We start from the raw sequence: 10,951 nt of genomic DNA, 5'->3' as shown, positions 1-10,951 counted from the left end.
AGCTGGTGAAGAACTGTTTCTTCCAGCTGAGGAACATTTCTAAACTCAGGAAAATGGTGTCATGTAAGGATCTAGAACTTCTTATTAATGCTTTTGTGTCTACACGGCTAGACTACTGCAACAGTCTGTTTTCCTGTTTAAGTAAGAAGGAGCTGTCTCGTCTGCAGTTAATTCAAAACTCTGCTGCCAGGAACTTGACCCGCACTAAGAGAAGAGCTCACATCTCTCCCATCCTGAAAGATCTTCATTGGCTCCCGGTTGCATACCGGATCCAATTCAAAATTTCAGTGCTGACTTTTAGAGCCCTCCATGGCCAAGCTCCTGTATATGTCTGTGATTTGATAACTCCCTACAGACCGTCTCGTGCGCTCAGGTCTGTAGATCAGAACTTGTTGATGGTCCCTCGCACCCGCTTTCGGACCAGAGGAGACAGATCTTTCCAGGCTGTTGCTCCTAGACTCTGGAATGAGCTCCCTCTCTCCCTCTGTTCACTCTTTTAAAAACCAACTTAAAACCTTTTATTTTGCTAAGAATTTTAACTGAGTCTGTTTTTAATTGGGCTTGAAATGATTGTTTTATGTGGTACTTGCTCCTGTCTTTTACGTTTCTTAGCTTGTGAGGCTTTTGTCTTTTATGTTTTTAATCGGGGAAGCTTTGTCTTTTATATTTTATTATCTTTTGAAGTATTTGTTTTTATGTTTTTAACTTGTGAAGCACCTTGTGACTTTTGTCTATGAAAGGTGCTATATAAATAAAACTTACTTACTTACTTACTTACTTGCTAGCATGCTACAGCTTAGATTGCTAGCTCAATAGAGCAGAGCTCGCTACAGCAGAGCTTGCTAGCTCAATACAGTGGAACTCGCTACAAAGGACCTCCCTAGCATGCCACATTGGAGCTCACTAGAGTGCTACAGTGAAGCTCACTAGCTCGCTACAGCGGAGCTTGCTAGCTTAATACAACGGAGTCCCTCACTACAGAGGAACTCGCTAGCATGCTACAGTGTAGATTGCTAGCTTAATACAGCGCAGCTTGCTAGCTCAATAGAGCAAAGCTCGCTAAAGTGGAGCTCACTAGCTCACATAAAGGAGCTTGCTAGCATGCTACAGTGGAACTCATTAGCGTGCTACGCTGTCTCCTGGGGGTCTGGCTAGCGTAGCAAGCTAACCCACTAAATCCCTACTTAAGACAATGCGGACAAACACAGGTGGGGTTCACATTTTCTGCCCACTTTGAAACCACATGGGCCCACCTGGCCTTGCTGGCTGGGACCTGGCTGGGCTCTTGGATTTATCGTGTGACACTTGAGAAACTGTATTTTTCTTTTAATTCTTTTTCTCTTGTTGCTTTCAGAGAGCTTGTTGTAACTTTTTCTTTGTTTATTAAGTTTTGAATGGAAGTCTGTTTTCTTTTTATGCAAGAGGTGTTTTATTTGTTGTGTTGGTCTTGGTCTCCCTGAATTTAAGAAGCTCCCATAGAAACTCACACTTGATAGCCAATTATTCTCCAGTTCTTGATTGTTTTGCAGTATATTTTTCACCTAATTGTTGTCTGCACTACAGAGCCCAGTGCGGATTAAACAAATCCACTAAATAGTTTTTGCCATCTGACTTCTCGTTTATTTTTAAAAAGGGAATACATGTTTGTGACAATATTTTGTAGTCTGTTAGTGTCACAAACAGACAGACTTCTGGTTCCACGTGCAGCAGGTTTATTAGTTCACACAGGAATGAAGAACAGCTAAAAGTCCTCAAAGCTCAATCAGGGTCAGACAGGCAGAGGTCAAACACGAGCATGAGGTCATCCATGAAGAGACCAGATGAGGGTCAGGGCAGGCGGCAAGCAATCGGAGATGAAGCAGGGTCAGAACGGGAGACTGTTGGGAATGGAGTTGCTCATTTCAGCCCTAATGGAACTTTTAAAGGCTATAACCCAAAAGTGAACTCCAGGATGATGTTTTCAACCTCTTATTCCAAGAAATGCTCTTTCTAATGCTTCCTGTATTGAGTTGGTAAATGTCTGAGGTCTATGGGGTTAAATCAGGATCAGCTTAAAGTGAATTAAAAAAACAAACTGAAAACGTGAAAATAGACATTGTAACTGAAAAAAATGAAAATTTGAAAACAAGACATTGTAAATTTGAAAAAAAAAAGTTTTTAAAATTTGAAGAAAAAAAAACCCTGAAAACTTGACATAAATCTTAAAAATTTGAAAACATTTTTTTTTATTTTAAATTTTTTTTCAATTTTTTTTTTCATTTATTTCCATGGACCCAAATGGCTCTTTAGGTGTTAAAGGTTGCCAACCCTGAACTAAATCGATCTGTATGAGGCAAGTTCTTAATCGAATCGAATATAGAACATTATAAAATCATTTCCAAGTTACATTTATTCTATAAATGATCTTGGATTTTGACATTCTGGCAAAAGCGCTGACTATTGTCAACGATTCAAACCATCCTGCACACAGTCTGTTCGGCCTCCCGCCCTCAGGGAGGAGGGACAGGAGGCTCCGCCCCCGAACCACATTAGCAAAGAAATCTAGCTCTCTACTTAACTTAAAGCTGAACTCCAAATAGCATAAAATTCCTCAGTAAATTAAATAAATGAGCCAAAAATGTTAGCATGTTGCTAAAATAAAAGCTAAACTCTAAATTAGCCTACAACCCACAGAAGATAACAAATTAGCAAAAAATGTTAGCATAATTGGCTAAAATATTAGATAAACTCCAAATTAGCATAAAAAAACTCTTTAGAGGCCAAATTAGCCAAAAAAGCTAGCTTATTGTGTAATTACTAACTGAAGTCCTCAGTAAACTAAATTAGTCAAAAATGTTAGCATGTTGCCAAATTAGAAGCTAAACTCTAAATTAGCCTAAAACCCCCAGTAGGCAACCAACTAGTCATACCAAAGACTCTAAAAATGGGCCTCCCTGCTTGACGCTCAGCACTATGGGGTTGAATTGGAGCGTTAAACCACCAAATGGTTCCCGAGCGCAGCTGTGTCCGCAGCTCACCACTCCCACAGGGGAGGGGTCAATAGTTGAGGACAAATCTCACACATTCAGGGTTTTTCTGCTTTTTTCCTATGACTTCGGGTTCTGTTTTCAGGTTTTCGTCAGCAGATTCTAGTTATTTATTTGTTTATGTCGTCAGTTTGTCGTCTTTTTGTTCTCGGCATTGTCACGTTAATTATTAGATGTTTGATGCAAACAGCAAATCTTTTGCTATTTTATCATGTTGTTTTCTCTTGTAGCATCAATGACATTTATATTAATATTTACCTTTTACATATGGTAGAAAATCTGAATATTATTGTGTTTTTAGGAGTTGAAATCTTTTTGTAAAATGTCCAGAAACCCGTTTTTCCTGCTGCTTCTGACACTAACGATCCAAAAGACGAGATGTCAGAGAACTAAAGCTGCTTGTTCCCCTTCAAACCGCCGTTTAACCTCTACAGACAGGTGTCACGGCGGGGCTGCAGGTCCGTGCGGCTGTCCTTGAGCTGCTGAGCCGGCCCGTGGCGAGCGCTGAAGAGGTCACAGACGCGCCCCCACACCGCCACATTCGGACTGACTTCCCATCCAGACGGGCGCCGTCGCTAAGCCTGATGGGATCCATCTGGAAGGACGAGATAAACCCTCCAAATGTAGGTGTCCAAAACCTGCAGGGATTTAGCCCCGAAGACGGCGGGCTTTGATGAACGCCGAGGTGGCTTCTGAAAAGAAATCAATCAGGTAATTACTGAGCAATGAAGCACTTGTGTTGGACAGATAACCTGTTTTCATTTGGTGGTCGGAGCGCCGCTTAATGAAAAAAAATCTAATCTGTGTTATTACAGTCGACCGAAGCCGCAGATCAAAAATATCCGAGCGGATAAACTGAAAACAGAAAATTGTGGAAATTGCAGATGATGTCAATTTTAAGGTAACAATTTTCAGCTTCAAAATCTGCTGTTAGGAAATAAAAAAAGTGCACAAATGAAAGCCTTCATCCCCGGCGAGCACAACAAAGACGTTCTTACACACAACACATTACACTGAGATAATGGGATGAAATGGTTCACAATTTTCCTCTCCCTGCCGGTCTGTGGTGATGTGTGCGCCGGGACTAGACTGAGCCAAGTGTTTCTGTGCTAACCGACATCTGTGCTGCGGGATCCCAGGAGAACCTTCGCACAAAAGGAACATACTGTCTGGGTTTGTTTCCATAAAAACGTTGTTTTATTGTTTGGAGAACACATGTTGGTCTGCTGTTTCCACCGAAGCTCCGAGGCAAAGACGAACCTCCTGAGTCCAACTGGAGCTTCATCATCAGCGAGTGAAACCAGCGTGAGGATGATGACGGCTAGAACAGAGGAGAACGTTTATGGTCCTCAACAGAGCGGGAGAAACTTCAGCAAACAAACCTCTCTCCACATCACTTATTAAAGCTGTTAGAATTATGTTTCTCTGAAATCCAGAAGAAATATACAGTTTGGGAATAAAATCAAACAAATCCTTCAGACTACAAGGGGAAAAAGTGTCTGCAAATCATTTTTTTTTATATCCAACAAAACTGTTTAAAGCTCCGCCCCTTCCTGTTATCATTAAACCCTCCAATGTCATCTACGACGAATATTAAGGCCACAAAAAATAAATAAATAAATAATGCTTCCCCAGGGCTCCCTTGAAAAAGAGGTTTTAAATCTCAATGGGATCCACTCTGGTTAAATAAAGGTTTAAAAAAATAAAATAATGCATTTATGAGAATAATTAGTAAAGTTATGAGTAAATAAGTCAATATTTTACAAATGTAAAGTTATTTCATAAGTAAGAAGTTACCTGTGATAATGCTAGTGTTAATGCTGAATTTAGCCGCTGAAGATGCTAGTGCTAATAGCTAAAGATGCTGAAGCTGATAGCCCACTAAAATATTAGCTAAATGCTAAATTAGCCTAAAAAGCTTAGGTTAGCCAAAACAGCTAAAATGTAGCTGAAAAAATAGCTAAACTTCAAAATAGCCTAAAAGAACTGAAAAGTCTCAATTGTGGAAATATTAGCCTAACTACAAAACAGCCTGAAAAACGTTTTAAAAAGCCTAAATTAGCCAAAACAGCTAGCATGTAGCTGAAATATTAGCTAAACTCAAAAACGTAGATTCTTCAGAATGTAGATTGAAGATTCTGCAGAATCTATGTCAGGAACTGTTAACTGATGCCACTTTTCTCCTTCCGAAAAAAAACAAAACAATCTATTATCAAAATAATACATTTACAGAAATGTATTAACCATTTATTAAGAATACAAATGACACAAACATATTATTGACTACAGGTGACAGAAACCACAAAAAACAAGAGAAACATCCGCCGCTCTTCAGAATCTAAGTCAGTGATTTGTTGATACTTGTATCGATTTAAAATGCTGACAAGAAGGTATTTAATTAACTATTTATGAGACTCTTACATATGTTTTCCACCTAAACCTAAGTGAACTTAGTTTTTACTAAGTCATATTTTTTTTTAAGTGAAAATTTGCTCTGGTTCAGTCTTGGAATATGTGTTGATACATATCATATCAGACTCATGCTATACACACCTCTAAGTTTTATGCTAAAGTTTAAATATTGATTTAAAATAAAAAAAAAGGTTCAAAAGACTGAAAACTTTTCTCCCTAAGAGTCTGAATCCCCTGATTTGGAGACGTTGCACTCGAACCCGCTGTGCTTCGTGGGACGGGGCTTCCAGATCAAGACGTCTGGCTGTCATGTGCAGTCGGCCTTTGGTGAATGCCAGGCTCAGCGTGTCCCGAGGTTCTGCTGGGGGGGGGCTGCTGCCATCAAAAGAAAACAATGTTCAGAGTTCATGCAGGTAAAGGTCGCTCCACGAACCACTGGAGGATGGAGAGCCTCTCCTTCCTCACGCCGTTTCTGGATTGTGTTTCGGGTTTTAGACTGAAGCCTCAGATTCATTTGTTGATTAGCTGCTCAAGAAAAGATGTGCTCAGGTGTTCACCTTAAACTCTTTTCACAAACTTTCATGTAGACAATCGTCCTAATGGTCAATTAAAAGACTTCTGCAGGGATTGTTCGTGACCACAAAAGCATCCCGAGTAACCTTTAATTATCGCTGACCTTTCGCCGTGAGCTCCCGTCTGCATGATTAAAGGGTCAAACGCCAGGTAGAGGGATCTGGATCCTCCACGGCTCTGAGGAGAATGTTCACCTGTTGCTTTGCTCCGTCTGAGAGCCGAAACTCTCCTAACGGATCTTCATCCTCCTGAGGTGAAAGGTCTCTTTTGGCTTCAGGTCCATCAGTCTGTTCTTCCTCTCAATCTGGAGATTTTAAAGCACAAACAACTTTTTAGACATTTACTGCTTTGTAACGTCCTTAACTCACTCTGATCATCTTTTGATCTGTTTTTAAAGCGTTCCAAATGATCTTATGAGGATGATGATGTCGTCTTTAACCAAAATCTAAAAACCTGTTCCGTTTTCTAGGACATAGTTTCTGCAGAGCAACAGGAGTTCATCAGAAAATACAGCAGGAACATGTTAAAAACACATTTTAATTATCATGTTTGTCTTTTTTCCTGATGTAAACTTTGAGCTCTGGTGGGGATTTTTTTTTTATTTTTTATTTTTTTGCATTTACCAAAAAATGTAGAAGTTTTTGAGCTTCACTGCATTTTTGAAAGCTGCTTATGATGTCAATCTCCTCTCAGAAGGTCAGATAATCTGTTTTCATGCAGAATAGTGATGCTTATATAACAGGAAGCTGTTTAAAAGCACAACCCTCTCTGAAATTCAAAATCATCTGATGATGTTTGCCAAATTAAATAAGTAATTCTCCCAAAAAGCGAATTGTTTCACACTGAGAAAGTGTTGATCTGTGCCATGAAACCGACATGTGAAATGGTAGAAGAGCTGCAGCAGTTTGGTCTACTACAGGCTTAACACAGTGATTTGTTTGTGATAGTGTCAGTGGGTGCACACACTGTTCAGCTTTGACATCTGTTGCATTTCAATTGGTTTAGTTTATAGGTAGTCACTGGATTTTGGTTGTTTTGTGTTTTATTTGTTCACTTCCTGTTTTTTTAGGAGCACTTCCTGTTCCAGCAGGTCCAGTGATTTTGGTTTCATTTGACAGACCTGTTTAAAATTAAAAATGTTTTCTTTGTATTTTCTATTTGAAATTGATGTTTAATGGCAGACATATTTTTGTTTTATTATGTTGAATTTCTTAAAAGTAAAATGCATTTAAATGTTTGTTTCTTATGATACGTGTTTATTTTTTAATATGTAATTGAGTTGGTTCCCTTGATTTTTTGTGTGGACAGTGTTTTTTTTCATCTGACAGCCTAAAAACAAGACGAAAAAACGTAGGTTACTCAAAACAGCTAGCCAAAAAAATAGCTAAACTACAAAATAGCCTAAAAAACTGAAAAAAGACGGAACAAGCAAAACAGCTACCATGTATCTGAAATATTAGCTAGACCTCAAAATACCCTAAAAATTGAAAAGACTAAATTAGCCAAAACGGCTAGTGTGTAATTATTAGTCTAACTCCAAAACAGCCTTAAAAACAAAACAAAAAAGCTTTAATTAGCAGAAATTATCTAGCAAGTAGCTGGAATATTAGCTTAACTGCAAAACAGCCTAAAAACAACAAAAAAAGCCTAAATTAGCCCACAAAAAAACTAGCATGTAGCTGAAAGAAATATGGTAAATGGCGTATACTTGTATAGTGCTTTCTACCCTCCTTTGAGGGCCCAAGGCGCTTCACAGTCACAGACCTATTCACCCATCCACACATTCACACACATATTCACACACTGGTGGTGGCTCTGCTGCCGAACACTGGCGCCAACCTCCCACCAGAGGCAATTTGGGGTTAGGTGTCTTGCCCAAAGACGCTTCAACACATGGGTGAGCAAGGCGGAGTCGAGCCTGCTCGCTTCTGATCAGGAGTCGACCGCCCTACCGCTGCGCCACGGCCGCCCACAGCTAGACTACAAAATAGCCTAAAAAACTGAAAAAAGCCTGAATTAGCAAAACAGCTAGCGTGTCAATATTGGCCTAACTCCAAAACAGCCTAAAAAAATAAAACTAAAATAGCTAAAACAGCTAGCATGTATCTGAAATATTAGCTAGACCTCAAAATACCCTAAACAGCTAAAGTGTAATTATTAGCTAACCTCCAAAACAGTTTAAAAACAACAACAAGAAATGCCTAAATTAGCCAAAACAGCTAGAATGTAGCGGAAATATTAGCTGAACTCCAAAAATAACCTAAAAAAACCTTAATAAATGCCAAAATAGTCCTAAAAGTTATCAGAATGCTAATTTTTTTAAACTTAAAACCGTAACTTAACATAATTATGAATAATAAAAAGTCAGGAATATCATTCCAGAATAAATCAACTTAAACCTTAAATAACTTTAATATTTTACTCTCCATTAAAATATATTTTGTTAAAATTATACAAGTTCGAAATGAGCTCAAGATAACATCGGGTCATTAATAACAATCAAATAAAATGATCTGGGTTAGCCGGATAGAGTTACGCGGAGGGCCGGATCCGGCCCCCGGGCCTTAACTTTGATATGTGGTTTAGTGAGTAAAGAGGAAGTAAGACCAACACGTTCCTCCATGACCTTCTCTGCAGGACGCTTCTGGAGAAGTACCTCCCATTCTTCTTCCAGCTGGAAGGGGAGGAGGAAGTGATTGTATCAGTTCACCGACAGACCTGCGGCGCGGCGGGATTCTAACTCAGAGCAAACGCTCTAAGTGTCCTTTTGATCCACACAGTCTCTCCCTCGAGCGTGGAGGTGATTCAGCCAGTTGTCTGTTCAAGGTTCAAGCAGGACCTCCGAGACTGTTTCTGTCAAATATTTGTACAAACACACAAAGTCAAGGCTGCCGGGTCCTTGGAAATGAGAACACACAGACAAAGAGGCTTCGCTGCTCAGGCAACACCTGGCCATGGAGGGTCTCTAAGCAACTACTGTGAGTCCATGAAAGGAAGCAGCACCTGCTTGATGACAATCTGACTGGAGGCAGAACAAGTGGAGTAGTTTGTGATTTTCTGTTTCATTCAGGCTGTTTTCATCTTCAGATTGTTGAGTTGTTGTTGTTGTTGTTGTTGTTGTTGTTGTTGTTGTTGTTGTTGTTGTTGGAGTGAGACAGCAGAACCGTCGAGGCTGAACAGGATGCAGGGAAACTGACCTGATCCAGAGGGAGGTAAAACCATCTCCTTTCTCTGAAGCTGCTTCTGTTTTTGTGAACTGACAGGGAGGCAGAGGTCATGTGACTTCTCAGGTACTGAGGTGTCAAGGTGAGCACAGCTGTCCATCACAGGTGAGGATGGATTTCATCTGAAGACAGGAACCACATTTGGATCTGACTGAGCCAGGCTGCTGTCATTTCTGTGGCTCAGCCTCTGATGTCACTGAATGAGCAGTGCGGGCTTCCAGTGCGCACCTTCGGGGGCGCAGCAGCAGTTTCACTCTTCCTTCAGCATCCACCCAGAACCCGCCGCCGCGCGTCCTGAACGCGCAGCTTTTGTTCCAGCAGCGTCTGCGTTTCTCCCCGCTGAGGAACTTTTTGGGAGCAGGAGAAAACAGGTGAGCTGCGCTCCACTTGTGTGATGGTGTCCTTGAGCGCGAGCTGTCTTTCTCCTCTCTGATGGATGAACGCGCCCCCTCCCCGTTTCTGTAGCAGACGCGGGATTCCAGTCCAAGTTGAGCGGTCAGTTCCCGCAGCCGCAGCCGCGTTCAGCACCATGGAGAGCGGCGTGGTGCACATCTTCAAAGAGGACAAGTGTCCCTCGGGTCAGCCGGGGGAGTGCGTGCCAAACTTCACCTGGCAGCCCGGCTTACCGGACATCTACAACTACACCCCCAACGGGACCTGGGACTCGGAACCGGAGCCGCTGTCGCCCATCATCCCCATCATCGTGGCCGTGTACTCCGTGGTGTTCGTGGTGGGCTTGGTGGGGAACTGTTTGGTGATGTACGTCATCATCAGGTGAGTTTGCCTCCTTTTCCCAAAAGAACAAAGTCGCAGAAAGTGCGGGATGGCGCGCGCAACCCGGAGAACAAATGGAGAAATGGCGCAAAAACGAGCGCGGCTTTTCAGCCTTTGACCACGTGCAGTCATAAATCTGGGAACGTGCGCGTTCATTTGCATTCAGCAGCAGAAATGGACTTTGCCGCAGATACGCACGGCCCTGGCAAACAGACGCGCGCGCGCTCTGCGTTTATTTCCATATAGATTGGATTTTAAGTTTGTCTGAATGTTTCACGTGAGCGCGCCTGAGCGTTCTTATTGTTTCAGGTCACTTAAACGCGCAGCTTGGATGAGAGGACTGCAGGACTGTGATCCAAACATCACCTGTTCAGTTAAAATCCGCTTTAGGACCGAATTTAAATGAAAAATAGAATAATAAAAATTATAAATAAATCTAACATAAAAATCCGATTTTCTTTTCTATTTTAATGTATGTCAGGTGAGATTGAGACTTTTTTGAATAACATTCTGCAAAAGTAACAAATAATATTTACAATGTGAATGTTTTGCAAATGTTTTTAAGGAAAAAAACATATTTTTTATGTTTTTAATGGTACTGCCACAGACGATTATTTTATTAGTCGACTAATCACTGATTATTTTTTCAGATTAGTCGACTAATCGGGTCATGGGCAAACTGGATGCAGAATACACATCTTAACCATCATTAGCTTAAACTCACTAAAAACTAGATATATAACATTACCTGTGATAATGCTAGTGTGAATGCTGTGAGCTGAATTTGGCAGGGAAGATGTTAGTGCTGATAGCTGAAAATGCTGAAGTTAATAGCTGAAAACGCTGAAGCTGATAGCCAACTAAAATATTAGCTAAATGTCAAATTAGCCTAAAAACTGAAGAAAAGTCTAAGTTAGCAAAAACCATAGCATGTAGCTTAAA

At 40.8% G+C, this 10,951-nt stretch overlaps 1 protein-coding gene across 3 annotated transcripts in view; it reads left to right on the top strand.

Annotated features, from left to right (window-relative positions):
* oprk1 (opioid receptor, kappa 1) overlaps positions 1 to 10,951 on the top strand; it is a 20,801-nt gene that overhangs the window by 2,760 nt on the left and 7,090 nt on the right. Inside the window, exons 3-5 of one of the 3 annotated variants that reach the window (XM_036216437.1) lie at positions 3,461 to 3,737; positions 8,649 to 9,606; positions 9,704 to 10,009. In XM_036216437.1, the coding sequence (XP_036072330.1) occupies positions 9,765 to 10,009 (245 nt within the window). In that variant the 5' untranslated portion in view covers positions 3,461 to 3,737; positions 8,649 to 9,606; positions 9,704 to 9,764. Of the gene's footprint in view, positions 1 to 3,460; positions 3,738 to 3,841; positions 4,058 to 8,648; positions 9,607 to 9,700; positions 10,010 to 10,951 lie in introns of those variants that run through there. The other 2 variants (XM_036216436.1, XR_004949523.1) reach the window with 2 other exon arrangements.

Source organism: Oryzias melastigma, linkage group LG17, assembly GCF_002922805.2.
Source record: "Oryzias melastigma strain HK-1 linkage group LG17, ASM292280v2, whole genome shotgun sequence".
Taxonomy (NCBI): domain Eukaryota; kingdom Metazoa; phylum Chordata; class Actinopteri; order Beloniformes; family Adrianichthyidae; genus Oryzias; species Oryzias melastigma.
The sequence above is the reverse complement of the archived record's forward strand: the minus strand, read 5'-3'. Positions and strand labels throughout refer to the sequence as shown.